The sequence below is a fragment of the Ochotona curzoniae genome, unplaced genomic scaffold, assembly GCF_017591425.1.
Source record: "Ochotona curzoniae isolate NIBS_2020 unplaced genomic scaffold, NIBS_Ocur_1.0 contig_2927, whole genome shotgun sequence".
Taxonomy (NCBI): domain Eukaryota; kingdom Metazoa; phylum Chordata; class Mammalia; order Lagomorpha; family Ochotonidae; genus Ochotona; species Ochotona curzoniae.
The window spans coordinates 8,074,767-8,102,763 of record NW_024465654.1 but is presented as its reverse complement, the minus strand read 5'-3'; the positions used below and the strand labels follow the sequence as shown (position 1 = coordinate 8,102,763).

The 27,997-nt window shown below is 61.9% G+C and overlaps 2 protein-coding genes across 6 annotated transcripts; one reads left to right on the top strand and one right to left on the bottom strand.

Annotated features, from left to right (window-relative positions):
* Positions 1–19: 19 nt before the first annotated feature.
* Positions 20–18,289, top strand: HDAC7 (histone deacetylase 7). Of its 5 annotated transcripts, XM_040978950.1 has the most exons (27): positions 22–168; positions 7,901–7,948; positions 8,310–8,493; positions 9,364–9,554; positions 9,645–9,720; positions 9,807–9,921; positions 10,110–10,225; positions 10,297–10,422; positions 10,701–10,792; positions 10,884–10,994; positions 11,075–11,255; positions 11,344–11,501; positions 11,589–11,762; positions 12,377–12,623; positions 12,882–13,015; positions 13,101–13,221; positions 13,301–13,350; positions 14,215–14,322; positions 14,761–14,816; positions 14,908–14,995; positions 15,252–15,371; positions 15,482–15,579; positions 16,530–16,648; positions 16,867–17,000; positions 17,081–17,165; positions 17,498–17,633; positions 17,725–18,289. In XM_040978950.1, the coding sequence occupies exons 3-27, from the start codon at positions 8,439–8,441 to the stop codon at positions 17,768–17,770; spliced, it is 2,937 nt and encodes a 978-aa protein (XP_040834884.1). In that variant the 5' UTR covers positions 22–168; positions 7,901–7,948; positions 8,310–8,438; the 3' UTR covers positions 17,771–18,289. The 5 variants fall into 5 exon arrangements, with proteins under 5 accessions (XP_040834879.1, XP_040834883.1, XP_040834884.1 ...); XM_040978945.1 differs by having other exon boundaries at positions 20–168; positions 9,364–9,720; XM_040978947.1 differs by lacking the exon at positions 22–168 and adding an exon at positions 340–607 and having other exon boundaries at positions 9,364–9,720.
* Positions 18,279–22,768, bottom strand: SLC48A1 (solute carrier family 48 member 1). The gene is made up of 3 exons (XM_040978951.1): positions 22,590–22,768; positions 19,304–19,471; positions 18,279–18,913 (listed from the first exon to the last, which is right to left on the bottom strand). Exons 1-3 carry the CDS (start codon positions 22,723–22,725, stop codon positions 18,777–18,779), a joined length of 441 nt encoding a protein of 146 aa, XP_040834885.1. The 5' UTR covers positions 22,726–22,768; the 3' UTR covers positions 18,279–18,776.
* Positions 22,769–27,997: the final 5,229 nt, after the last annotated feature.

The window sequence follows — 27,997 nt, the reverse complement described above, 5'->3', positions numbered from 1 at the left end:
GCAGATAAAGCGCTTCCTTCCATTGTCACCGCGCCCGGCCGCCGGCTGCCAGGGCCCGCCCGCCGGCGCCCTCCCTGCTCGCGCCTCCCGCGGCTGCGGCCTCCGCGCCGGGCCCCGCCCGCCATGCGTCCCCCGCTCTGAGCGCCTGGCCCGACGCGCGGCCCGCGGGTGAGTACCGGGCCCGGCGTTCCCGCGCCCCGCCGAGCTCGAGCTCCGGCAGCTCCCTCTGGGCGGGGGCTGGGGCCCCGGGCCGGGCCGGTTCCCTGGCCCCGGGGCGCGGGCCTCCCCGGGCGCCCACATCCGCCCCGCGGCCGCGGTGGCGGCCGCGGGCCCGAGGGAGGGGCTACAGGCTACGGCTGAGGGCCGCGCTCCCGGGAGGGCGGTGTCCCGGCAGGAGGTGGGCAGCGTGAGGGCGCAGGGCAGCAGCCTCTGAGCTGAGGCCGGGAGCTCAGTGCGGCATCCCTTGGAGCCGGGCGGGGCCGGCCTGCCGCATCCTTGGGCTGGGAGAGCTGTGCCCTGTCGCGGCCCATGCTGGGGCGGGGAGGGCTCTCGAGCATGGGCCCACGCTCTTGCTCGCCCACCGGGATGAAGACACACCTGTGTCCAGGTGAGCCGAGAACGGCAGTGTGCACAGGAGCGCGGGAAGGTGCGGCCAGGCCCTGCCAGGAGAAGCAGGAAGCACCTCTAGCCAGGGCTGTGCGTGCTGCAGAGGCTGTCCCCTGGCGTGGAATTCCAGGCCTGGGCTGGGAGACACTCTAGGGCCTGGCGACCGCCAGCACCGAACTCCTTGCCTCTGGACAGCTGTTGCCCTCCACTCCCCCTCCCTTCCGGCTTCCTACACCTGGCCCCCTGGCTCTGTCCTCCCAGCACCCTACTCTGCTTGAAGTGGGATGTGCCTGTCAGAAATTTGGGTTAAAGTTGGGCATGGGGCCCCTGGCAGCATCCTAGCAGCTACACTTGGAGCTTGCCAGTTTCTGCCCCAGCCCCTGGAGACCCTTACCGAGTTCCCAACACAGGGGTTGCTCCCTGGGGCCTAGTCCTTCAATACACTGCTCTGCAGTCATGATGGAGGAGGCCTGGGTGGTGGTAGGTCCTGGGCCTGTGGGCCAGTGCAGAGGGCCTCTGGCAGTGGCATCCCTCTGGCCTCAGGGTCTCTTGCTGGGCATTGTGTGTGGCAGCACTCAGAGTGTGTTGGGGTAGGGGATCCCTGGCCCTATCCTTGGCAGTGTGTGAGGGGTGGCGTGTTCCTGGGTTGGACAGGGGTCCCTGGGCCAGGCGGGCTGCTCCCCGTGGTGAATGTGGGGGGCCAGGCCCTCTTGTGGGCGTGCCTGCCCTCCGGGCTTTGCTGAAGAGGTGCTGGTCTTGAGGGAGGACCTGAGGTTGGGTCCAGGCCCAGGAGCCCAGAGCCTGTGCAGGGCTGGCTGTGCGTGTGGGCAGGGCTCCTTTCACTGGATGGGCACTTCCTCTGGGGCAGGAAGCCTGGATTTCCTGTGGGGGTCGGAGTGTTTGGGGGTAGGGGGCTCAGCCTGCATTGCTCCTGCCTGAGGCTGCTGCCCCCACGCTGGGGCTGCAGGAAGACGCTGGTGGAGGGGCCCAGGCTGCCAGGACAGTCCTTGGGCAGGAAGCGTGGTCTACAGGTGACCTGCCGGGCATTGTGTGTGCTTGGGTGTTTCCCTGTTTCTGTGGTAACCTCCCCTGGGGGCCTTCAGAGGCCTGGGCAGTCTAGGAAGAGTTCCCGAGTCCTGCAGCTCCCAGGGCCTGGGACCTCAGTGGACATGTGGCCCTGAGGGAAGGAGGGAAAGGTGGGGTGCCACGCTCTGGGGCCCCTTGGCCACTGGCCTGCCTGTGTGCTCTGCCTGCTGCTGGCAGCTGAGGCCAAGGGAGTCTTCCCAGTGGAGCGGAGCCCATGTGGGGGGAACAGCATGTGCACACATAGGGGCTCTGTGTGGGTGTGTTCGTGAGGCAGGCCGCATCTTGTGCGTGCCGCATAAGCCATGGACTGCAGGCATGGTTTCCTTGTGCGGGGCCAGGTGATGCCAGCAAAGCTGGTCTCTGTGATCCCTGAGCACGCTTCCTGGGAAGGCAGTACAGATTACACCATCCAGGCCCCGTTTGTCTGCAGGGTGGGGTCTGGGGCCTGACCTTGAAGTTTGTACTTATTTTTTTAAAAGATGGAGATCTTCAGTCTAATCACTCATGCTGTATGACAGGGCTGGGCTAAACCAACACTAGGAGCTTGGAACTACATGGAGGACTCCCATGTGGGTGACAGAGGTGTGACTTGAGTCAAGCCCTGTGTCCCGCACTGGCTCTGCATAGTGCACCAAGTGCCTACCCTGGAGACTGTGTTGGGAGTGGGGACCTCATCCTGTCATTTCTCCTTTGAGACCAGCTGGCGCAGGCCACAGGGTGTTAAACAGGGAGGCCCAGAACAGACCCCAGGTCTCCCCAGATCTACCTGGGATATGTGTGATGTGGTTGTTCCCTGGGGTCCCAGTCGCCCCCTGACCCTACTCTTTCTGAGGCTGCTGCTTGGGAAATCTTGGGGCTGTGGAGCCTCAACCCTGAAGGCCGGTGCCAGCAGCCAGCAAGCCCCAGCAGTGGCCTCTTACTCAGCACATGGTACTAGACATGGGGCCTGCAGAAGCAGGGACTAGATATGGATCTCTAGGGGCAGGGTCTTCTGGTGCCAGTTGGTGGGCGCTAGGATTGGAGTGATTGGCTCCTTGCCATCACAAACCCTTTCGGGTAGACTGGCGCTCCCGCCCCTGGACCTCATGGGGAGCCACCTACCTCCAGAAGGGGCACCTGCACCTAGAAGGACAGAGATGCCTTGCCTGATGCCAATGGTAGCTGAGCCCTCTCAGGCTGACACCTAGGCTGCAAGACACTGGGGATTGAGCTTAGGGCCCGTGACTGCAGTGTGTTGGGCACGGGGAGCCCCCAGGACCCCAGCCCTGGCTCTCCACTCCCCTTGGGCACTGGCCTACCTGCCACTGTGGACACTGATAAGAATGAGGCATCCAGCTTCGTGGGGCCATGGGCCCTGGCAGGGAAGATGAAGCCAGATAGGGCTGGGGTGGGAGGGAGGTGAGAGGAGCTGAGCTTGTGCCAGGCTGGGGCTAGACCAGAGGGGCGCTGGGTGTCAGGTCAGGTTCCTGCTCGTGTCAGCTGGTAGGAAGCTCCCTTGGACCACCCTCCACCCTTAGCTGTTGGCCAGCAGTCTGAGTCCTATGTGCTGGCTGCCCCTGCTTGGGCTTCTAAGGGCCACTCTGTGCTCCTACCTGCTGCACAAGGTTGGAGGGGTGGCTCCAGCTGGTGGCCCCTGCCTCAGCTCTGCACCACTTCCTTTCCCTGGTGCCCGCAGGAATTGGAAACCCCGGTGGGCAGAGGCTGTGGGCCCATGGGGCCTGCATCAGCCCTGGGGGTCAGCAGGGGAACCCCACACTCCTTCCGCCTGCCCATTCCAGGGAGCCTGCCGCGGGGCAGGCTGGGAGGGACAGGTTCGGAAAGAGCCGGGTGGGGGAATTTGGCATCTTGTTTTTACCCTACAGACGTGACCGCGCGTGCCTGGAGCCTGAGTGACGGCTAGTGGCACCCTGGTGGCGCAGCCGTGGGGGCCCGAGGGGGGAGTCCCATGCAAGGTGGGGGTGAACGGAGAGTTAAAAATAGCAGCAGCCAGTTTCGGTTGGCAAATGTGGAGGCGGGAGCGGGAGGTGGGCGGGCACGTCTGCTCAGCAGAGCTGCACCTCTCCTGGTACCCTGAGTCACCTAGAAGCTGTTAGGGCCAGGGTAGCACCCTACTGGGCCAGTGAGTTGGGCTTGGGGACCCCAGGATGCTCAAAGCTATTGGGTATCCTCAGCTCAGACCCTAGGGTACTAAGGCTTCTTCCCCACTCCCCAGCTTACCTGCAGATCCTCAGGTGACTATGAGCAGGCCTCGGGCTGTTCACCTGCAGCATGCAAGAGCTGGAGGGAGGTGGGGCCAGCTGTGTTAGCTCCCTGTGGGCAGGGTGACCACTTTTCACAGTGGTGAGGATTCAGAGTGTCTGGTCCCAGTGTCCATAGAAACAGATCAAACCTTTACTCCAGAGACCTTCACCCACCAGAGCCTGGAGCAGGGTGGTTTGCAGCCAGGAGGCACAGGGTAGACCCTGACCAGCTGGGCCCCTGCTGGTCCTGAGGAGCAAGCTGCCAGCACAGGGGGTGTTTTAGACCCTCGCCCCAGCTGCCGGCTATAAGAGAAACAGGAGGCAGAGGTAGGCTAGGCTGTCACTGGTGCCTGGAGTGAGTGTCCCTGGCATGGTGGCCCTGGGAGAAGATGGCAGCAGGTGTCAGAGATAAGTTGGCCCTCATTTAATACCTGGCCCAATCCAGGGCCCTTGCTCAGATCCAGGGGAACAAACCAGGATGCAAGTTGGGGAGACCACCCATGAGCATGGCCTTCTGTGGGTACAGGCAGGGGTCCCAGAAGAGGCAGTTTGGCTGGTAGTCAGAGAGCTTGCTGCCAGGACCCTGTGCTCACTGCTCTTCTGGGGTGGCCCCTCCATGATGGGGGGTCTTCATCTCACTCAGGGCCTGGTTAGCCAAGCGTTGAACCATCCTTATCTGCCGGGCCTGAGCTGAGGGCCCTACCTCCAGGCTTTGGGCTGGCTGGATCTACTCGCTCCCCTCTCTTGCTGACTGCAGGTCCTAGTGTCTCCTCTGCCCTTGCACCCATTCTCTGCCTGCCCAGGGACTTTGCCATGCCATTCCCTGCCTGGCCCTGGGAGGGTATGTGTGTTCTGCTGTACCCACTGGAAGCAGTTTATGGGCAGCATGGACAAACATACCCAAAAGTCAGGGAAAACGGGGATGAGGGAAGAAGTGCAGGTGTGGTGGGGGTGCCTCCTGGGCATGAGGCAGGTGAAGGATGCTGCTCTGGTCTGTCCCTGCAGGCACAAGGAAGCCCAGAGGGCCATCACTCAGAGCCAAGGGCAGGCTTGGGTCCTGGCTACCTTGGCCATGACTTTAGCCGTTTCCCACTCCATGAGTCCATCCTGGCCAGGGTGGACCCCGCATTTGCTGTGGTGACTGGTAACGCAACCTAGTCAGGGTGAGTGCAATGACCGCTCAGAGAGGCAGCCCTGGCTGGCAGGTGCTGTGCCTCCCCTGGGGAGTCCAGCTGGGGTATCAGGGGGAAGGTAGCTTGGCAGAGTCCAGCAGACCCCAAATGCATCTGCTGCTACCTGTGGGACTGTGGGCCTCACCTGCTTGGGATGTATGTGGTAGACTTCTGTTGTGAAGACTGGGGGCACACCCTGATTCAGCTCTCCTAGGGCACAGCCTTCCTGCCCGGGGCGCCCCCGAGCTGCTGTGGCAAGTGCCCAGGCGGTAGTACTGGCCTGGGAGGGGGCTACTTTACCCCCTGACCGCCCTCAACTCGAGCTGCCGCTGCCATGGTTACATCTACTTCCTGTTTCATTTGTCTCAAGCAGCAGGAGGGGGCCCTGGCTCCCGCTCCGTGAGGCTGTTTACAGCCCTTAGTGTGGGATTCCCAGAAAGAGACTCCAAACCGGACATCCTGCGGCTGCAAAATACCCAGGTGTGGAGAGCTAAAAATAGCTGTCTTGCACTGGCGGGGGCGAGGGCTGTGCTCACAGCCTGCCCTGGGGCTCACAGCTGTCCTCCCGCCTCAGCACCCCGCGCGCCCTGGCCTGCCAGCCGACCGCTCACCTGCCCACTGACCTCTGCCCGTGCCAGGAGGCGGGGCTGTCATGATGCTCCCATGAGACGCTGTGGGCTGCAGGTGCAGAGCCTGGCTGCACTCTTGAGCGCTGCTTCTGGGAGCCCTAGGCCCAAAGCAAGGGCTTGGTGAGTCCTGGGGTGGCCTTGCCGGGGAGCCCTGACAGATGGTGTCATCTTGTGAGCAGAGGGCTGAGGCAGGAGCCACCTCAGTGGCTCACTGCTGGCATCGGGCTAGTTAAGAAGCGTGCAGTACATGGGTGTGCAAGCTTACAGGAGCTCATAGGAGCAGGAAGGGGTGGCGATAAGTGGGCTGGGGCTGCATCCCGAGAGACAGAGGACAGCCGAGGGGGCAGCACCAGCCCCTGCCAGGAAAGAAAGTGACCACCTGCTAACAGGTAGGGCCCAAGCCTGCCTGTGATGCTCCCACTGTGGCAGAAGTAGCTGGCAGGGCTGTGGGAAGTGGATTCTGGGGACCTGTTGGGAGTTACTCTGTGCTTTCTCTGGCAAGATGATTCTTGAACATATTAGAGATGGTATCATTCATGTCCCTTCCTCTGGAGCCTTCCTGCCTGCCTGTGGCTTCACTGTGCTGATCTGGCCTGTCCCGGCTGGATGCCAGCCTGCTGGGTGGCAATGGCCAGTCCCTGCCCATAACCATTGTTTTTGGGCCCTGTGAGAGCCTGGGCATCGTAGCCTCTGAATCTCCCTCAGCAAAGTGCATGCCCACCCTAGTGAACAGAGCCTACTCACCGTCCTGGTACGCTGGTTGAGTCTTACAGCTCCTGCTGGCCTCATGCAGGTTCTGCCATGGGAAGGAGCCAGGGTATCCTGCTGCCAGGACATGAGGTATGGGGAGGGCAGCCCCTGCATCATTTGAGTAGGGAGCCGTGGGGACCCTGTTCCTTCTGGAGCTTGGGCAAGGCAGTGGTAGCTCTTGGGAGTGGGCAGGAGTGGGCTCTGGTTAGGTCCAGGTGCCCAGGGCTGGGGACACGGCTTCCCGCCAAGCTGTAGTAGTTGACAAAAGCAGCAGAAATTGGGCCACCTGCCCTGAGGCTCATCCTTGGGCAATTGCTGAGGCTGGTGTCCACTTCTGAATGTGCTGACAGCTACCCCAGGCACGGTGGAACTTAGGGTCCTGGGCTTAGAGCCAGGTGGAGCAGGAGGTGGCTTTCTGAATGGTCAGGGCTGGGCTCTCCCGCCAGTGTGCCCTGGGGTCTGGTGGGGGTTGTTCCTGGTTGGAGCCTTGGGACCTTCTGCTGTGTAGTGCTTGGTGTCCAGGGCCTGGGCCACGGGAGCAAGGCATGGGCATGGGCATGATTTGGTTGCTGCTGCAAGCACCTGGCCAGGGACAGAGGCCAGAGAGGACCACAGGCTGTACCTGGAACCAAGGCTGGGAGCCTCCTTGGTGCACCAACCTACAGAGCAAACAAGAGATGCTGGGGAGTCCAGGGACCTGTCCCAGGTAGAAGGGGCCTTGTCCCAGATAGAGATCACCTATTCCTGGTAGAGGGTCCCTGTCCCGGGTAGATAGGTGCTTGTCCTGGGTAGAGGGGGTCTGTCCCAGTAGAGGGGACCCATCTGTGGGGGCCTCAGGTGAGACAGTTGGACGGGGCGGCAGCATCTGTGGCCATGCTTGGCCGTCTGAAGCTGGGTGCTGTCCAGTCTGGGTCTATTGGCCTGATGCCGTCCACAGGAGTCTCCCTGGCCTTTGCAGCCCCTTCCTGCCTGTGAAGAGTGGTCCTTCTGCTCCAGCCTGGCCTGGGTGGTTGAGGGTGCTGTCCTAGGTCCTTAGACAGATGCGGGATCTCCTGGGAGGCTGTGTGCATCTCTTGTCCTGGGTTAGAGGTTGCAGGACCCAGATGGGGCATGGAACTCCTTGGACTGCCAGCATTGCCTGGCCCCTTGCCCTCGGTCACTGCTCCTGCTCCCCTGTTTCCCTGGCCTAGGCCCAGGCACTACCTCTTCCATCCAGGTTCTGGGGCCTGATCTGGCTGACTGGGGACTGTGTCTGACCACTTTGGGGTGTTGTGGGCTGCCGCCAAGCTCAAGTTTCCCTGTGGACATGGAGGAGGGCTCTGGGACATTTGAAAAGATGAGGGGTCCTGGCTCAGGCTCTGCCTCTCCCCTGCCCTGCCCCACCTGCAGTTCCTCATTCTACTTCTCTCTTCTGCAGATGGGAACTGAGTGAGTCAGGGCCCACCACTTCAGACCCCCAGCACAGGTAAGAGACAGCCTAGGGGAGCTCCAGGTGGGAAAGGAAGCAGAGGGGTGAAGGATACATGGTGAGAAGCTGTGGAAATATGGAGCTGTTTACAGGCAGGGCTGGGAGGAGTGGGCTGGGGTCATGGGAAGGGGTAGGCTGGGCCAGGCCACCAGCTGCTCACAGGCACAGCAGGGACTAGAAGGTGAGGTCCTCTTGTCCTGATCAGACAGCAAAGCAGGAAGGAAAGGAGAGAGCCAGGGGATGGGCTGCAGGTGTGTGGCGTGTCCACAGCCTCAGCATCCCCGAGCAGCTTTCTGGGAGGTGACACCCCCTGGTGACATGGAGTCCCCCTCTTCCCCCCCAACCCCTGCTGGCCCAGGACATGCCAGGGGGCTAGGTTTGGACTGGACAAGGCCCGCCCCACATTCCCTGCAGCTCATGTCCCCCAAGGGCCAGCTCGTTGCGAGATCCCCAGCCTGGAAAGTGGTCATCCCTTGCGGTGGACAGCATGGAAGGCCGGTGTCCTCTGCCGCCATCGGGGCCACCCAGGAGCCTGCAGGCAGGTGCGGGTCAGGTGCCTGGTGCACAGGAGCACAACCAAGTGGCCAGAAGAGGACCAAGCAGGGAGCTGGGACAGTGTGGCTCAGGGAACAAAGACCTTTGCTGGGCTGGAGCCTGCTGCACAGGGGGACCCAGGCTCAGACACAACCACGGGGAGGGTTTGGGTCGCCTGGTGGCCACCTTCCCCAGGGCCAAGGGTTGGGTGTTGCCCATTATCAGCTGGGGCTGCCCCACAGGCCCTTTGTCCTCCAGAGAGCACCATGTCCTGGATAATCGACAGCATCACTCACTTTGCCCCTTGTGCTGGCTGCCCTTGGTGTCCGTGTCTGGCAGAGTGTGTCTGGACACAGCGGAGGACCTGTAGCTGCCTGGTCAGAGTGCTTTCCCTTGGGATTCTGAGGGAGGCCTCTCGGGAGCTGCCTGCCTATGCTGTGGCACTGCTGGCCTATTCTTGCTCCTGGTGTTGCTGACACTGCTAGATGGTCCCAGACGCTGGCCTGGTGATCACTGAGTTGTCCCTGAGCTGGTGAAGCCCCCAGCATGGACGTGGTTGTTTTGAGTGGCTCAATAACCTGTAACCTGGGGCAGATGGGTAGGACAGCCATGCTTGGCAGGGACTGAGCAGTCTGCCTGCCAACCACTGGTGGCCACCTTCCCCAGGGCTGAGGGTTGCCATGGCAGGCAAACTTGGCTCTCACTTGGACTCAACCTGCTCTGGTTTGCAAGGCTCATTATCCAGCATCAAATAACCCTCAAGGAAGATGGGTGGACAGCAGCCACCTACCTTGCAAGGCCCCTGAAGACCAGTGGGGTAAAGGCCAGGGAGGGTGGGCCTGGCAGGTCAACTGAATACTACTCTCACCTGTCCCCAGGCTGCCCCTCACCCTGCATGGACATGCCCGGCCCTCAGCGGCAGCCCATGGACCTGCGACTGGGCCCGCGGCCCCCCATGGAGCCCCTGCAAGAGCCTGCCACGCTGCTGGCCCTGCAGCCGCCCCAGCACCTGGGACACCAACTTTTCCTTGCAGGCCTGCAGCAGCAGCATGAAACAGAGCCCTTGAGGGTAAAGATGCAGGCCCCAGCCCCACTCCCTCACCCTACTGCATGCCCCTTGAGCTGCCGGCCCCAGCCACAGCTGCCCCATGATGTGCAGGCACCGGCAGCAGCATCGCATGTGCGTCAGGAACAGGAGCTGCGGCAGCTTCTCCACAAGGACAAGAGCCGGCGGAGTAAGGCCGGGCACTGGCCCTGGTTCCCTGGCAGCCCCCCACACCTGCCTGTGCCCAGCTGGCTCATGCCCAACCCTGCCCTGCAGGTGCTGTGGCTAGCAGTGTGGTCAAGCAGAAACTGGCCGAGGTAATCCTGAAGAAGCAGCAGCAGGCGGCGCTAGAGAGGACCACCCACCCCAATGGCCCTGGCACAGCCTACAGGTGACAGCATGCTGTTCCTCTGCCCACACAGCTGCTCCATCTCGGTCCCTGCTCAGGGCGAGGCAGGTGCCCCGCAGGCCTTCATGCTGACCCACTCTGGGACCTGTGGTGGCTGCTGGACTCTTGTCTGGGCGGCTGTGTGGGGCCAGGGGCCATGGGGTCTGAGGCAGCCCTACTGCCTTCCATAGGACACTGGAGCCCTTGGAGACAGATGGAGCCACTCGCTGCCCACTTGGCCGCTTTCTGCCCCCTGTCTCGAGCCTGCCCGCTGACCCTCCTGAGCACTTTCCTCTGCGTAAGACAGGTGAGTCAGGTGTCTGGCAGGGGTGGCTGGGAGGTGGACTGGGCACTCTCAAGCCCTTCCCTGACCTGCAGTCTCTGAGCCCAACCTGAAACTGCGCTACAAACCCAAGAAGACCTTGGAACGCAGGAAAAACCCCCTGCTGCGAAAGGAGAGTGCTCCTCCCAGTCTGCGGAGGCGGCCAGCCGAGACCCTGGGAGGTGAGGGAAGCTGGCTGCCTACCCCTCATCTCCTTCCCGAGCTCCTGGGCATGGGGTTCGGGCAGGCCCTGGCCAAGTGACAGCTGCCCAGGAGAGGGCCTTGTAGAGGGCGGGCCCTGTGCTGACTCTAATACTACTGGAAGGTGCTGTGGTCAGTGGTAGCTATTCTCCTGTCTCTGCACAGCCCCGGGTAGTGGAGACCACTTTGGGCAAGGAGGCTGCTGTATGTACTGCCCACACTGACCTCTGACTGCACTTCCCTTTCTCCTTGAGCACAGACTCTTCCCCCAGCAGCAGTAGCACACCTGCATCTGGCTGCAGCTCTCCCAATGACAGCGAGCACGGCCCCAATGCCAGCCTAGGCTCTGAGGTAAGGTCGGCTGGGCCCTCGAGGAAGCACAGGGGCTGAGGGGTGTGCCAGGCCAGAGCTGCACTGACTCCTCGCCTGCTCCCTGTGACAGGTGCTCCTAGGCCAGCGGCTGCGACTGCACGAGACCACTCTGGCGCCCTTCACCCTGCCCACTGTGTCCCTGCTGCCCGCCATCACGTTGGGATTGCCAGCTCCTGCTAGGGTGAGTGCCACCTCCACCTCCTTCCCTTCCCCCTCCTCTGCAGGGACCTGCATACTGACTGCCTCTGTGCCCCTCCCCAGGTTGACAATGAACGCAGAGCCCGCCAGCCTCTGGGCCCTCGGGGGCCTGTTCTGGGTAGCTCCCATTGCCCCCTCTTCCTGTCCCAGGGCCTGGAGCAGGAGGCTGGGGGTTCCCTGCCCTCTCGCCTGCAGCCCGTCCTTCTACTGGACCCCGCAGCCTCTCATGGCCCCTTGCTGACTGGTGAGTCCCCTGCCGGACTGAGGAAGGCGATCCTATACCCCCATCCCAGCTTTCTCCCCTTACACCCCCCAACCCTTGCTTCTTGCAGTGCCTGGCCTTGGGCCTCTACCATTCCAGTTTGCTCAGTCTTTGCTGACCCCTGAGCGCCTCTCTGGGTCAGGCCTGCACTGGCCCCTGAGTTGGACTCGCTCGGAGCCCCTTCAACCACACCTGGAGCAGCTGAGACCTCACCTGCAGCTAGCTGAGGTGAGCCCAGCGGGTGGAACAGATGCCTGCCTGGGCCCCTGGCTCCTGTCCCTGCCAGCAGTGTTCAGCCTGTGCCTCCCTCTCCAGAGGCCGGCCAAGCCAAGTGAGAAGCCCCGGGTGCGACAGATCCCCTCTGCTGAGGGCCGAGAGTCAGATGGTGGTGGAGTACGGCAGGTGGTGGACAACGGTCTGGAGCATCAGGAGTCAAGCCATGGGCAGCCAGAGTCCAAAGGTGCACCTCCACCCTTGCGGCTCCCCCAGGTATGGTCATGTGAGATGGGAATGGGTGGGGAGAGGGTGCCATTTAACATACAGCTTTAGAACCCAGGCTGCCTTCCAGACGCTCAGGGACCACATCTAAAACATGTGTTCACATGCCTGCACATACAGGACTACACCCTGCCATGCCCACACATGTTGCATGTGCTTGCTGCATGCATGTTGCAGATGTGGGTACACACACTCACACCCGTGCACACACAGTGTGCAGCTAGGTCCCTCCTGGGAAGCACACACCCTGGGACTGGTCAGAGGTGAGCAGGGCAGGAGGTGGGATGGATCATGTCCCTGCCTCTGGCTGGAACACCCACTGTGACACTCAGGCCCTGACGTGTATGGTATTTTAGGCCAGTTCTCAGGAAAACACATTAGGCAAGAGTGGTATGGGCTAAGGGTCTCCCTTAGTTCTGTTGTTTGGTGGGCATCTTGGGCCCCTCACATTAGCCCCAAGTCTGCCCAGGCCCTTCCCCTGAGGGTTATGAGGGGGCCCTCACACTTGCTGTGCTCCTGAGCAGGGGGCAGGCCACAGGCCGCAGACAGGAAGGTCCCTGGAGTCCCCCAGTTAGGGCTGACCCAAGCTCCTCTTGTCTCCACAGAAGCTGCTCGAGGAGCCCTGTGCCCCACAGGTGGTGTTGTGGGAGCACAAGCGCCCGCCAGGGCCACTGACCCAGGGATCAGGGGACTGTGTGCTGCTCCCACGGGCCCAGAGCGGGCACCGCCCCCTGTCCAGGGCTCAGTCTTCCCCCGCGGCACCTGCCTCACTGCTCAGCCCGGAGTGCACTGGCCAGGCCAGGCCCCCATCCAGCTCAGATCCCCCGGCCAGGACCCTGCCCTTCACCACAGGTGAGAGGGGCTGGGGCACCCGAACCCCGGGACCCTTCTGGGCTGTGAGCTCCTGGGTTGCAGAGGGATTTGGCTCTAGCAGTGTCTCGCCAGCACCCTGGGCTGTGTGCCTCCTTGGTTCTACCACCTGCCCGCCCAGCGTGCTGTGAACTGACATCTCATGCTGGCTTGCGCGTCCCTGACTTGATTTCCTGGAACCCAAGGGATGGGGTGCCCTGGCTGCTCCCCACCAGTGCCCGCCTCCCACTCGCCTGGCAGGGCTGGTCTACGACTCGGTAATGCTCAAGCACCAGTGCCCGTGCGGTGACAGCAGCCGCCACCCCGAGCACGCCGGCCGCATCCAGAGCATTTGGTCGCGGCTGCAGGAGCGGGGGCTGCGGAGCCGTTGCGAGGTGAGACTGCTTGGTCGGGTAGGGGGTCCCTGGAGTGGTGGGGAGGGACGGGCTGGCGGGGGGCTCAGCGCCCCGCCTCCCACAGTGCCTGCGAGGCCGCAAGGCCTCCCTGGAGGAGCTGCAGTCCGTGCACTCGGAGCGGCATGTGCTGCTCTATGGCACCAACCCACTGAGCCGCCTCAAGCTGGACGACGGGAAGCTAGCAGGTAGGACCCTGCCCTGTGCCCCCCACACCCTGCCTCAGGACCTGACCCCCTCACCAGCCAGTCTCCGCTCCACCCCCAGAACTCCTGGAGCAGCGCGTGTTCGTTATGCTGCCCTGTGGCGGGCTTGGGGTAAGTGTGCCCAGCCCTGTGTGCTCTTTCTTGAGACCCTGCCCCCCTCAGCCCCTTGGTGGCCTCACCCCTTTTCCAGAGAGAGGGAGAACACTTACGGGGCTAGCCTGGCCATGACCCCAGGTGCTGGGCCCCTCCCTGATGGACTGTGGACCACCTGGTGTGGCCAGGGTGGTGCCCAGTGGGATGGAACACTGCCTCCCACCGCGCCCTAGGAACTCAACCCCAGCAGCTTTGCCTTGCTGCCCCGGCCCAGCAGCTCCCGCAGTGGCCTTCAGGCCCGGAGCCCACTGGCAGGGTCCTGCTCAGCCGTGCCCATACTTTCTGATTCCCGACTGTTGTTGCTCTGTCTCCCTCCCGCTCCCTCTGTCTCTCTCCCTCCAGCCTCTTGCGACTGTCTCTGCCTTCCTGGCCTCTCTCGGTCCGCCTGGCCCTCCCCATCTCCCCATCACGCCCCAGGCCCCTCCTTCGCCCTGAGGCCCAGGGACTAGGTTGGGGGGCCTCCCTGCCTGGGCTAGGGGGCCCCCCCCCAGCAGAAGACAGTGGTGCTACGACGTCGGCAGGGCCTGAGCAGAGTCTGCGGGGGTTAAGACCCCCTCCAGGCCCAAACCCCACGTCCTGCCCAGGTAACGCCATGCCCCTCCCCCAGGTGGGGAGGCAGGCATGATGCTGCCTCGGAAGCTGACGGACAGCTGGGAAGGACCCTGCCGGGGCTGGGGGCCCAGGAGGCTTTGCCTTGGGGCGGTGGGACCCCGGGAAGGCAGCAGTAGCTGCCTGGCTCCCTGCCCTTAGGGTCCTGGGCTGTGGGGTGGGCGCTGCCCCAGGGAAGGCTTGGTGATGCAGGCCCTGGCTCTGGCCCCACAGGTGGACACTGACACTGTCTGGAACGAGTTGCATTCCTCCAATGCTGCCCGCTGGGCAGCAGGCAGCGTCACCGACCTGGCCTTCAAGGTGGCTTCCCGGGAGCTGAAGGTAGGAAGCACCGAAGCCCAGCCCCAGCCTTCACCTGGGATGCAGCCTCTGGTGAACAAGAGTCATCCAGGGTCTGGGTCTAGATAGCATCCAGGACCCCAGCACCATAACCCTGGACCCCTGGGCATGTAAGGGTGCAGGATCCCACAGGCCTGCATTTGATGCAGTCACTTCTGCTCTCTAGAACCCACCTTGAGGCCACGCCGCCACAGGTGCCCTATAGACAGGAAGACGGTCCGGCTTTCCGCCCCAGCTCAGGCCTGGGCACTGCCTCTGCAGCCAACAGGGGTCGGGGACAGACTATGGGAGGGCAGGGACTGGTGGTACAGGGTACAGCAGTTGCAGTGGAGAGACATAGGCGGTGCCTACTTTGGGGAGTGAGGAAGGGAAGGTGCAGCCCCCGGCTGCCTGCCTCCACACACACTGCTCTGATTCCAGAACGGCTTTGCTGTGGTGCGGCCCCCAGGACACCATGCTGACCACTCCACAGCCATGTGAGGTCCGGGGAGGCTGGGTGTGGGGAGGGGTTCTAGGGAAGGGGTCTGGAAAGGGAGCCAGCCCGACCCCCCCTCTGACCCCTACCAGGGGCTTCTGCTTCTTCAACTCGGTGGCGGTTGCCTGCAAGCAGCTGCAACAGCAAGGCAAGGCCAGCAAGGTCCTCATTGTGGATTGGGTGAGTCTGCCTCCTGCCCCATGGGAAGAGTCTGGAGCTGGGGCTCAGTGCCCCATTTTCCATGAACCTGCAGGCCTTCCCCAGAAGGGGAGTCATCCAGGGGACAGCCCTGGTCCTACCACATCCACCTCATACTCGCTCTGTTGTTGGGGCAGGGAGGGAGTATCTGGCCATTCCTACTGGGGCCTTGCCGGGATCATGAGGACCCCTCTACCTTGTGGCCCTGGAGCCCAGTTTCAGCATGGCCCCCCTGCAGGATGTGCACCATGGCAATGGCACGCAGCAGGCCTTCTACCAGGACCCCAGTGTGCTGTACATCTCCCTGCATCGCCATGACGGTGGCAACTTCTTCCCAGGCAGTGGGGCCGTGGACGAGGTACTGCCACCGCTACCCCTGCCGCCACCACACCTGGCAGAGCCCAGTGAGCTGCTCTGCTCCTGGCCACAACCTCACACCCCACCCTACCCCGGGTTCCTGTGTTCCAGGTGGGAGCTGGCAGTGGCGAGGGCTTTAACATCAATGTGGCCTGGGCAGGAGGCCTGGATCCCCCCATGGGGGACCCCGAATACCTGGCTGCCTTCAGGTAAGGGCCCTTCCTGTCCCCAGTTATCACTAGACAGAGGCCTGTCTGAGGAGGATGAGAGTACTGAGGTCTCAGATGGCAGCATGGGGAGGAGCTGCCTGGAGTGGATGGGCAGCATGGGGAGGAGCTGCCTGGAGTGGATGGCCTTTTCAGCTCTGGGGTGGCTGGGAGAGAACTGGGAAGATATTTTGGAGGCAGCCACTTAGAGTTCTCTATAGGAGCCATCGGCTTGGAGAATACACACAGACCTAGGTGTGGATGGGGTCTGGCAGGACAGGGAGAGGCTGTGGGAATGGATTGACTGGGAGCACAAAGAGACTGGTCACTCGTCAGACCAGCCATGGTCTGGAATGGGCACAGTCCCAGAGGCCCAGGGAAAAGGTCCTAGTCGGTGAGCATGAGGCAATCCTGCTCAGGTCTTCCCAGGTGAAAATATACCCCAGGTAGACCCATTACACAGCTGCACATAGCCACAGAAACCACAACATTAACACATGAAACACTCCCATATCACACATATATACCCTGCTCGTGTCCACTTCACACACACAGCTTACACATGTCCATCTCGCACACACCCTGCTCGTGTCTACCTCACACACAGCCTACACTTGCCCACCTCACACACAAGTCCACCTCGCATACACACTCTGCCTCTGCCCACATCCGCCACCTCACATACACACACATCCTACACTTGTCCACCTCACACTCACACCTTGCACATACCCACTCACCATGAAAGGTACCCTCCGGTTGGCTCCTACCTGCCTGTTGGCTACCACCAGCCAAGTCCCCAGGCCGTGTGCAGGTACCTGGGTTTCCCAGGAAGTAGTTGAGGGATCCACTGTCCTGTGAGGAGTGGCCACCTCCCAGCTAGCCGGCCAGAGGGCTGGGGTTGCCCGGCCTCCTGCTTGGGGCAGGCACTAGTGCTTCTCCTTCATTTATAGGACGGTGGTGATGCCTGTCGCCCGCGAGTTCTCTCCAGACCTGGTCCTTGTGTCGGCTGGTTTCGATGCTGCCGAAGGGCATCCTGCTCCACTGGGTGGCTACCGAGTTTCTGCCAAATGTGAGCGACTGGGATCCTGACTGGGATCTCGCCCTTGGCTCTCCCTCCATCCCCAGTGTGCAAAGGTCCAGGAGAGGGACGTGGGAATTTCAAGACAGAGGTGCCCCTGGGCCCTTGGCATGAGGCTGGGGTGAGAGTCTGCAGGCCCAAGCACAGCCATTGCTGAGGCTGGCTCCATGCACATGCCACATGCCTACCTCTCCCTCCCCCCACCCCAGGCTTCGGGTGCATGACGCAACAGCTGATGAGTCTGGCTGGAGGTGCTGTGGTGCTGGCCCTGGAAGGCGGTCATGACCTCACGGCCATTTGCGACGCCTCCGAGGCCTGTGTGGCCGCCCTCCTGGGCAACAAGGTGGGCAACCCCTGGCCTCACTCCTGGGTGCCCAGAGGTGACCAGGCCAGGGCGAGTGGCTGAAGGGCCATTCTCTACAGGTGGACCCATTCTCAGAAGAGAGCTGGACACAGAAGCCCAACCTAAATGCCATCCGTTCCCTGGAGGCTGTGATCCGCGTGCACAGTAAGTGAGTGGGGCCAGCCTCCCCATTCTGCCCTGCAGCCCTGGCCACAGTGGGGGTTTGGAGGAGAGAAGGGGCCTCTGCCTGCCTGCAATGCTCCTTACAGCTCCAATTCTACTCCATGGTTCCAAGTCCTTGCACTTTATGCAGGGACCCAGGGTCTGGGCTAGGGGTGTAGGAAGGGACAGTGGCCTTCCACGTTCATAGCAGCAGCCAGGATGAACCTCCCCTACCTAGGACCCTCCACACCATCAGTCATGGCAGCTGGGGGAGAAGCAGGGGCAGGTGGTCCACTGACCCCCACGGGGGACATAACCTGCCACTCCCCCACCAGGTAAGTACTGGGTCTGCATGAAGCGTCTGGCCGCCTGCCCTGATACCTGGGAGCCCAGGCCGCCTGGCACTGATGCCGAGGTGGAGGCTGTCACTGCACTGGCATCTCTGTCTGTGGGCATCCTGGCAGAAGACAGGTAACACCCAGCACCCCGCCTACTCGCCCACCCTCAGAACTCCCCCTGGCCCCTACCTGCAGCCTTACCTCCTCGCCCCCACCCCTGCCAGGCCTGCAGAGCAGCTGGTGGAAGAGGAGGAACCCATGCATCTCTAAGGCCCCTCTGGCTCAACCTCTGTCCTCCAAAGCACCCCGGCACACCGCGGCCCACCTGTGACCACTGTCCTCGGCCTGCAGCCCCCACACTGCACACAGTCCCAGGCCCCATGCACAACTGTGAGCTTGGTTGCAGTTGGGAGCCCTCCCCCTGCAGCCAACAGGTGCCCTGGGAGCTCGATGCGCTCTGACTCTGATGTGCCGAACCTTCATCTCCCCTCAGGGGTACAGCCCAGCCCCCAGGGACCCCTCGGCCGCTGCCAGTCCCACTCACCTGGGGCCTCCTTTGCCAGCTGGCTCCGCTGAGGGTGAGGGGGCCTCCTATGCCAACTCCTTGGCTTGCAAGGGCCCAGGCCTGGGCCCAGAAGGAGGATGTGTGAGAGCATGTGTGTGCTTATGTGTGTGTGTGTGTGCGCGTGTGTGTGGCAGCACATGTGTGTGTATGTCCACGTATGTCCCCCCACTATATCCCGCGCATGTTTTTGTAAAAAAGAGAAAAAAAGAAAAATCTGAACAATAGATGTTTTATTTGCTTTAAAAATGCCTGTGAGAGGAGTGTCCAGCTCAGGCTATGTATATGGGGCCCCAAGGGCCGGGCTGGAACCTACCTGTCCCTGGGCTCCAGGGAGCGAGACCCAGGATGGGGTCCAGGTCTGGAACCCCTGTGCATGCAGTCCATGGAGGGCCCCGGCACCCACAGCTGAGACTCTGCATCTGCCTGACTTTCTCAGCCCTGGAGCCTCAGGCCAGGCCAAGGGGACCTCTGTGTGGACCCCAGCTTCTTCAGCCCCGCAACAGTTCAGTTCAGTGTCTGGACAGCCCCTCCTGCCCCACCTCCTGTAGGAATCAGTGCTGCTGCCTGGCAGTGTCCACCCCAAGGCAAGTGGCCCCGCCAGCCCTCTCCCGTCACTTCCTATGGGACCAGCGCTGCTGCCTGCCAGTGCCCACCCTGAGGGTGAGTGGCCCTCGCCAGCCCTCTCCCAGGGTCCACATGGGCAGGGCTAGGTCAGAAGTCGCTGAGAATGCTGATGTCGGCAAAGTCTGCGCGGTAGCGGTGGGCATACAAGCCCAGCAGGAAGGCCCACTTGAAGGACACGCAGCTCCACACGCAGGACAGGTAGTAGCTGCTGGGGTCCGTGAGGCCTGTAGGTAGAGTGCCTGTCAGAGCCTCCCCAGGGCAGGGCAGTGCTCCCTAAAGTGACCTTGCTACCCTGGGAGCCTCCCAGTTCCACTCGCAGGGCGAGTGGGGGCAGCACTGGCTACCCAGCATCCACTCCTCCCACCTGTAGCCTGGCCACTTGTCCATAAATCCAGGCACCCCCCTGCTTCCCTCTACAGCCAACAGAGGGCAGGGCTACCTGCCTGGACTAAAGGAACCTGCCATCCTCCCAGCCCACTGCCCCCTCCCTGTCTCCCCTACAGGATTCAGGGTTACAGCCTCCTCCCTGTACTCCCCCAGGGGTTCAAGATCACTGCCCCCTCCCTTGGGATCATTGGACATTCCCCTGTACCCCAATACCCAGGGAGCCTCACTATGGTGCTGAGTGATGGCCAGCGTGAGAAAGGTGCAGAAGGCAGCCATGGAGACAGTGGCGAAGAAGACACCCACGAAGAAGAAGCCACGTAACCCCTTGAGCCAGGTCCTCCAGTAGTCCTGCTTGTACATGACGTGCGTGACCAAAACCCACAGCGCCAGGACACCTGGGGGACAGACACTGTCAGACCTGCCACAACCAGCACCCCTAGGACAGAGTCTCACATGTTAGAGCCAGCAATTCTTGACACCAAGTACTGGGAAACACAATTGGATTACCCAGGACACCCTGGGAGTTGGCCACACTACCACAGCCAATATGTGGAGGATACACACTTCAGTTTGCCTGGGCCACCACACTGGAGGTGCATACCTGGGAACAGGGACTGTGGCTCACAGTCCAGCACACCAGAGAGACACGGTCAGATGTGCCAGGCCCAGAGCACCCAATAGTGTCTGACTTGCCAATAACAGGGTTAGACAGTCCACGGCCAGCACATCTGATAGATCCATCACAGCCAGTGCCTGTGGAGACAGTCACCCAAGGCAGTGGCAGGCTTCCATGTTTTCCAGGACACTAACAACTCCACGCCACTGGGAGACACTCCTGGGAGATCATCACGCATCAACGACACAACACAAACGCTCTAAGGCCAGCACGCCTGGAAGACACAGACTCGCCAGGTCAGCACACATTGCAGATACGATCTGACTTGCCATGTCCAGCACACCTGGGAGACAGTATCCTCACCAGGGCTGGCATGCCTGGGTGACACGGTCATACCCACCCAGCCCCCAAGTCTGTACCTGGGTAGCAGGTTCTTTCCAAGCTCCCTAAAGTGATCCTGCCACTCTGGGAGTCTCCCAGTTCCATGGGGCACCACTGTGGCTCTCTGACCTCACACTGTTCCTCTGGTTTGCAGACAAGACGTCCCAGAACCCCGAGCCTGTCCAGGTCAGATGTCACTCAGTGCAGCACAGCTTCGCTGTTGTGAAAGTCAGTGCCTGGTGGCACTGCCCACAGGCTGGGACAAACATTAACCCCACTGTCCAGGGCCGGGAGCAGGGCTCAGTAGCCAGCAACTGCAACAGGCTTACAAGAGGCCCAGTCGGTGTCAGGCTTTCAGCGTGCCTGGGCAGGTGGGGAACAAGATCCGTGGTGAAGGTGCCCTGAGGCAGGCTGCTGCTCTGTCTTCTTAGGCTGGCCAGCCAGAGTGAGGGCATCGTGAAAGTCCTCCCACGCCTCAACTACTTGATGGTGAGGCCGGGAATGCAGCCACCATGGGGCCCACTGGGAACACAGACCCACAAGGCCCAGGGGTTAGGGTAAGGGTTCAACATTGAGGTTGCCCCAGAAGGATGGTGGCCCACCCTGCAGCCCACACTCCCTCCCTGCTCCAATCTTGCCCACCCCAAAGCTTCCCTGGGATTGGGGGACTGGACCGGGGTTCCCTGACCTGGAGCCAGGAGTGTCGAACAGGCATTTCCTACTCAGCAACCATAGAGAAGGCAGCAGCTGGGCTCCTGGCGCCCCTGTGGTCACCACCCCTGTCCTCTCCCAGCACCCCAGGGCCCTGGGCACAAGGCTTAGTGCCACGAGTACCTCTGTAGGCACTGTCTATGGCCATCCTTTTTCCTCTCCCGTCTCCACAACAGGGGCTGGCCTGGAGGGGCCCTGAGATACTTCCCCCTTCGCAGTCTGCAAGTCAGCTGGGCAGGTCAGAGGCAGCCTCCATGACTCAGCAGTTTCTACCCCGCAAAGGCCAGGGCCCAAGGGCTGCCCCAACCTGATCCCCACAGGGCAGCAGACCTGGGACAAGGCCATGATGGCCTGATGGCAGTCCAGGGAAGTCACCTGGGTACCCTGCCTTGCCCAGCCCCTTCCCAGACACTCTCTTCCTCCACAACTCTCCCAGGGAGGGAGGTGCAGGGACTGCCCATTTAACTAGGACACCTGTCCGCACAACTCCAGGGGCGGAGCCAGGTGCTGGTCTGGGCCCCCCTCCAACCACTGGCTCTGGGCTCCCAGCTGGAAAGCCAAGGACCCCAGGGGTGGGGGGCTGAGTGCAGGGAGGGTGTCACAGTGCCCCTACCCTGACCAAGGAAGAGATGATGGGAGGTGGGGGAGCCACAAAAGCTAGGGAAGGAGAGGCCCAGGTCCCCCAGGAGATACTGATTAACTTTACTATTATTCTTTTCCTTGCCCAGAGCAACAGGCCACGTGTGCTACCTGCCACCCTGCACAGCCCTTCCCCTAGCTCCCCACGGTGTGTGTGGCTGGCAGGGGGGACTGGGTCCCCAGCCACCAGCACTCTGCCCCCCACCCCAGGACACCTGACACAACCGTGACTCAGCAGCTTCTGCAGGACGTGCCTGTCATAGGGCACTGCTCACAAGCCCAGAGCTGCTGAGTCTGCATCTCAAAAGGGGAAGCCCACTGCAGACCCCTGGGGTGGGGAGGGGGGACCCTGGCTGACCTGTGGCCCTTCCCCTACAGCTCCACCCCAAGTCTCTTTGGAGATACTGCCCAGCTGGGCTGCTGGGGGCCCACACCTCCACCAGTGGTCCCCCACATACCCTGTTTACCCAGAGGAGGGGACTGAGACTCACAGAACTGGGGACTCCAGTCATCCCCTCCTCCCTCCACCACCTCGACCCAGGGACGGCTCACCCCGCCTATCTCTCAGGTCCAGACGGCGGGGTGGAGGCCAGATGAGGACAGTCAACAGGCTGGCCGGCTGCCTAAGAGACAGGGGAAAGCTCTGGGCTTTCCCCTGGCAGGACCCCCCTCGGGAGGGCGCCCAGCAAATGGGGCTTAGCGACTCCTTTTCGGAGCCCCCTCCCCAACAGCGCTCTTCAGCGACATCCCCAAGCATGCATCACTCCACCTGGCTCGGACTCGGAGCCTCAGCCTCCAGTCTGCAAGGTGGACACGCTGACGACACCCACCTGGGGGGACTCGCCCAGGTGCCGCTGCAGGGCTCCGTGCAGGCACGCGCGCTGCGATCGCGGGACACGGAGAGCTCCACTCCGCGCGGGGCTCCCCAGGGCCCCCCGACGCTCCCCCAAAAAAACCGGGGTCTGTGCCCTGTCGGTGGAGGGGGCGCCCCGCGGAGAGGAGAGGCGGCCTGAGAACGCCCGGGACCCGAGGTGCAGCCGGGCGAGCCCCAGCAGGCCGCGGCCGCACGGATCCTTCGCTGTCAACCGGCCAGGCCGGGCAAAACACCCACCCCGCGCCGGGACTGCAGACGGAGCCAGCCCGGCGCCCCTGGCGCCCCGAAGTACCTGCAAGTCCCCCCATGGCCGCGGTCCCCGGCTGCCTGTAGACCACGGTCCAGACGACGAAGATGGAGAAGCCGGCCACCGAGCTGAAGCCGGCGTAGGCGGCGCGAAGGCCCAGCTGCAGCCGCGTCGGGGCCATGGACTGCCAGGCTGCGAGCGGCGGCGAGCGCGGCGGGCGCAGGTGCAGGCCCGGCCGAGCGCGACGGCCCCGCCCCCTCCGAGCCGCCCGCCGCGACCCCGCCCCTCTGAAGCCCCGCCCCGCTGACGTCAGGCGCCGGTCGGCCCCGCCCCTCGTCGCTCCCCCTGCAGGCGCTCGGCGGAACGCGGCGCCCCAGCTTGGCGGAGCGAGGTTTTCTGGGCGCCCGGGCTCACTCGGTGTCTGGGTGACTCGGCCTTGGCGAGTGCATGTTAGGCAACACCCACCGTGACTTTCAAAATGAGCCGCAAAAAGACTTCTGTGCAACTGCAGGCCCCGGTAGAAGCTGTTTATCTGCTTTCATTGGCAAAGAGAGCGAGGGAGAACCACAGGTTCTCTCAGCAAAGCCTGGCCTCGCTGGGCCTGCACGAGGCCTCCCTCCCAGGGGCGGTGTGTGGCGTCAGGCCGCAGTCCCCCTGGCCACCGCCTCCAGACAGGCACTCTGTTCTGCCTGGGCTGGCCACCAAGGCTCCCCGACCCAGGGCCCCTCCACACGGGCTGGGCAGGCAGGTGCCCTCGGGCTGGGCCTCACTCCTGGGACACTGCCTTCAAACTCCCACAGGAGTCACCCCGAGCTCCCTGTGCGCCAGTAGCTTCCCGTCTGCCGTGGCCCCCCACTCACTCCTGAGCCCAGTGACAGCCCCTTGCTCACAGGGGCACCCGGCTCCAGCTGGCTTCTTCCCTCAGGCCTTCCTTCAATTCAACAGCCCTGGGATGGGAGGGTCTGCCCTGTCCTCCCTCAGCCCGCAGCCACCCCCACTGCCCACAGCCCCTGCTCCTGAACACTGCTTTCCCCAACCCCATTTCCACAAAGAAGCTGGAGGGAGCTCTCCATTTCTTTCTTTTCCTTTTAAAAATTAAAGATGTATTTCATTGGGCCCGGCCCGGTGGCCTAGCGGCTAAAGTCCTCGCCTTGAAAATGCCGGGATCCCATATGAGTGCCGGTTCTAATCCCAGCAGCTCCACTTCCCATCCAGCTCCCTGCTTGTGGCCTGGGAAAGCAATTGAGGACAGCCCAAAAAAGCCTTGGGACCCTGCACCCGTATTTTATTTATTTGAAAGGCAGTTAGAAAAATAGATATCTTCCATCTGCTGGTATACTCCCCAAATGTTTGCAACGGCTGAGGCAGACTGGGCTGAAGCCAGGAGCTGGCAGGCTGGCAGGAACCCAAGCACTTGGGCCATGCAGGCCATTTGTGGGGAGCTGATCAGTAGTGGAAAATCCAGGACTTGGAAGCAATGGCTTTAGCTGCCACACAGGGTACAGGTCCCAGCACTGTGACCCCAATACAGCAGTCAGGACTCAGAGACCTCTCAGTCCCTCCACAGCTTCTTGAAGCTTCTAGCCAAACTGTTCAAGGCCACCAACCACCTCCTGCCCCCACCCAGGAGGGGTCGGTCTCTCTCTCTTTTTTTTTTAAGATTTACTTATTTTTAAAATATTTATTTATTTTTATTACAAAATCAGATATACAGAGAGGAGGAGAGACAGAGAGAAAGATCTTCTGTCCGTTGATTCACTCCCCAAGCGGCCACAATGGCTGGAGCTGAGCCAATCTGAAGCCAGGAGCCAGGATCCTCTTCTCGGTCTCCCACATGGGTTCAGGGACCCAAGGCTTTGGGTCGTCCTCTAGTGCTTTCCCAGGTCACAGGCAGGGAGCTGGATAGGAAGCGAGGCTGCTGGGATTAGAACCAGCACCCATATGGTATCCATAAAGAAAGGTGCAAAGAAAGGACTTTAGCTGCTAGGCCACGGTGCCAAGCCTCAGGAACAGTCTCTTGGGAACACTGCACCAGGTACAGGCTTCAGCTCCACCTTGTGCCTCAACCCCTCCCCATCACCGGTCTGCCCTGTGGCACCTGCCACCCCCTGAGGCTGATTTGCTGGAGCATCTGCGTGTTCACCCTTCACAACACCAAGTGCTGGCAGGTGAGAGGGAGTGGGGGTGGCTGCTGCGGTCCCAGGGCTTGGGGCAGAACTTCACACAGGTACTCAGCCAGCTCCAGGGGCAGCCTCCTCCAGCTGTGCTGCAGCTGACCTCCGGGGTATGTGTACACAGCGGCTTCCTGGATCCCGACTGTACCTGGTGGGCTCGGTGCCCTTCCCTGGCCAGGCCTGCTGGGGAGGGCAAACACAGGCAGCCCTGGGGGTGCATTTCCCAGGGTTGGATACTTCCACCCCCAGAGGGCGCTCTCCTCCCAGCCTGAGGTGCATCCAGGTAGAAGCGGCAGGGGCAGCAGGGGATTGGAGATCAGAAGCTGGCAGGAGGAGCTGGGCCAGCCCTGGCCGTCATGGTCTCTGTGCCCTCCCAAGGTCCTGTGTGGAGGGAGGAAATGAGCAGAAGGGTTAGCTCCAGGAAAGCAGTCAACTTTCGCTATGGCCCCAGGTCTTCCCAAGTGGGGCTGGGGTTTGCTGTGAGGCCAGGCCTGCTTGCCCAGTACCTACCCCTGCCCCAGCCACCGATCTGGGTCCAGCCAGAGAGACCCTGGGCAGGATAGGCCTGGGGTCCAATGATGGCAGGACTCTACCAGTGTGGGAAGGAGAGTAGAGGGCTAGGTGAGTATAGAATGGGCCAGGGCAGAGCCATAGGTATGGCTGAGGAAGGGGAGCACAGCGGGGCAGGCTGGGGTGTGGGCCAGGATAAGGGTCACGTGGCCCTGGGGCTTCCTGGGTGCCAGAGGCGGCAGTGGAAGCAGAACTGAGTGTCCCTACAGCTCACTGAAGGCCGGCCTCCTTGGCTGCACACAGCCCAGAGTGCCCTGAGCTGTGTCCTCATCCCTGCCGCCCACACCCAGCTGGGGCCTCACAGTGCTGCCATGAGTGGCTAGGGCCTGTATGTCCCAGGGAAGGCTGGCCATGCCCAAGGACATTCCAGTTCCCCTCCTCTGCCCCCCAGCCCCAGGAAAGGGTAGGGCGGGGATGGGGGGAACTGAACTGGAACTCATACCGGAGAGCAGCCTCACAGCAGGCACGGCCAATCAGCACCCAGCTGAGCAGTGTCCAGACAAGGGCCCCAGAGCCTGCAACTCTGCCTCCGGCTGCTGTCCATCAGGCCCTGAGGCCCTGGGACCGGACCTCCCTCATGTTTCTGCCAGATTTCAGGGTTCCCAGGGAAGCCCCCTTGTGTGATTGCCTAGGGCTTCAACTTCAGATCTCTCCTCCACTCTCTTCTCAACTCCAACAGACAGACACCAAGGGATGTGGAGAACAAAGGAACCGACAGGGCAGGGTAGGAGACAGGGGCGGCAAAAAGAAGAAAGGATTAGAAACTGAAGAACACAAACAGGACCAACAACAAGCCCTGAGAGTATGGACACAGGTAGGCAGCTGTATTCCCCAGTGTAAGCAGGTGTGAACTCAGGGGTACTTGTGTGATGTACACACAGGGCAGGTGTGTACTCAGGTGTACTTGCTGTGTGGTGGGCACACAGGACAGGTGTGAACTCAGGTGTACTTGTGTGATGCACACACAGGGCAGGTGTGGGCTCAGATGTACTCGCTGTGTGGTGGGCACAGGGCAGGTGTGGGCTCAGGCGTACTCGCTGTGTGGTGGGCGCACAGGGCAGGTGTGGGCTCAGGCGTACTCGCTGTGTGGTGGGCGCACAGGGCAGGTGTGGGCTCAGGCGTACTCGCTGTGTGGTGGGCACACAGGGCAGGTGTGGGCTCAAGTGTACTCGCTGTGTGGTGGGCACACAGGGCAGGTGTGGGCTCAAGTGTACTCCCTGTGTGGTGGGCACAGGGCAGGTGTGAACTCAGGGGTACTTGTGTGATGCACACACAGGGCAGGTGTGTACTCAGGTGTACTCGCTGTGTGGTGGGCACACAGGGCAGGTGTGGGCTCAAGTGTACTCGCTGTGTGGTGGGCACAGGGCAGGTGTGGGCTCAGGCGTACTCGCTGTGTGGTGGGCACACAGGGCAGGTGTGGGCTCAAGTGTACTCCCTGTGTGGTGGGCACAGGGCAGGTGTGGGCTCAGGTGTACTCCCTGTGTGGTAGGCACAGGGCAGGTGTGGGCTCAGATGTACTTGCTGTGTGGTGTAGATCCTGGGGCAAGTATGAGTTGTGATATTCCACATGAGACTATTGCGGGCACAGACCATACCCCCTTCTGTTTGATCTCAGTTGTGTCCCTGTACCTCCACTCTAACACCCACCCTCTTGTGCAACAGGTACTGTTGAGGGTATAAAGGTGTGTAGGGAACATCACAGGTGGGCACACTGGAGCAGGAACAGACTGCCTCAGGTGCTTTCTAACTGACTTGGGTGGTGTACTAAGGGTGAGGGAAGACACTGGTGTGGTCTGTGCCCCTGCACAGGAGCTGCACAGTCTGGACATACAGACTCAGGAGCAGGGCTCAGGTTCTGTTCCTCCTACTCTTGGGCCCTGGGGTATACTTGACCACCATGGGGCCTGCCACCAGGACTGCTGCGAGGATTTACACCTGCAAATGCCCATCAGTTCCTTGTTTACCTGTCCTGGCACCCGGCAGACCTCTGAGACCAGGACGCAGTGTCTTCATACCTCTGGGATGTGTCCATCTGGCCTGGATGTCATCCTTGAACACCATACCCCAGGCCTCTACTCCGTCCCCATCAAGCCTTCCCTGGCCCCCTGAGAAGGGGCTGGAGAGGTGGGTAGGAATGACAGGGAGGGCATTTGGGTGGCTGGGTCATGGGCATGGCACAATTTGTGGATCTGAAGGATTGCATCCCCATCCCCTTCAGTCCAGATCAGAAGTCTAGGGCCACTTGGAGCAGGCAGCCCCAGCTGAGTCCCAGCCCTCTTCCCCCATCTGCTGGGAGGTGATTAGCCTCAGGTATTCACCGGTAAGGTGGATGACATCAGTATCTGCTTCCTCAGACTGCAACAAGCATGGAACATGTGGATGGCTCCAAGCACAGTGGCAGAACATGGCAGCTGCATGCTCAGCTGTCCCAGCCTCGGTGAGCAGGTGCTGGGGTACCAAGACAGGGGCCTCTGCTCTCCATGGCCAGGCACCCACACTCTTTCTGCCCAGGCGGCTATCCCAGCAGCCTCTGTTCCTCCTCTCATAGAGTCCACACACCCTCCAATCCCGGAACTGGCCGTGGGTTTGGATCTTGCTCCTCTGCCAGGTGCTTGCCCACCCTGGCCACCTCCAGGACTGCAAGGGGACGTGGGGGACAGGGCCTGCACCTGCGCTAGCAAGGGATGGTCCGCATCAGAGTTGGATTCC

Bases quoted from the DNA above. Each gene is read 5' to 3' on its own strand.
- HDAC7 (XM_040978945.1), top strand. From the start codon at position 8,439: ATGGAAGGCCGGTGTCCTCTGCCGCCATCGGGGCCACCCAGGAGCCTG. The intron at 10,995-11,074 runs GTGAGTGCCACC...GCCCCTCCCCAG, and splicing joins GATTGCCAGCTCCTGCTAGG to GTTGACAATGAACGCAGAGC. The intron at 17,166-17,497 runs GTAAGTGAGTGG...CTCCCCCACCAG, and splicing joins GGCTGTGATCCGCGTGCACA to GTAAGTACTGGGTCTGCATG.
- SLC48A1 (XM_040978951.1), bottom strand. From the start codon at position 22,725: ATGGCCCCGACGCGGCTGCAGCTGGGCCTTCGCGCCGCCTACGCCGGC. The intron at 19,472-22,589 runs GTACTTCGGGGC...TCTGTCCCCCAG, and splicing joins GGCCATGGGGGGACTTGCAG to GTGTCCTGGCGCTGTGGGTT. The intron at 18,914-19,303 runs GTGAGGCTCCCT...CTCTACCTACAG, and splicing joins GGCCATCACTCAGCACCATA to GCCTCACGGACCCCAGCAGC.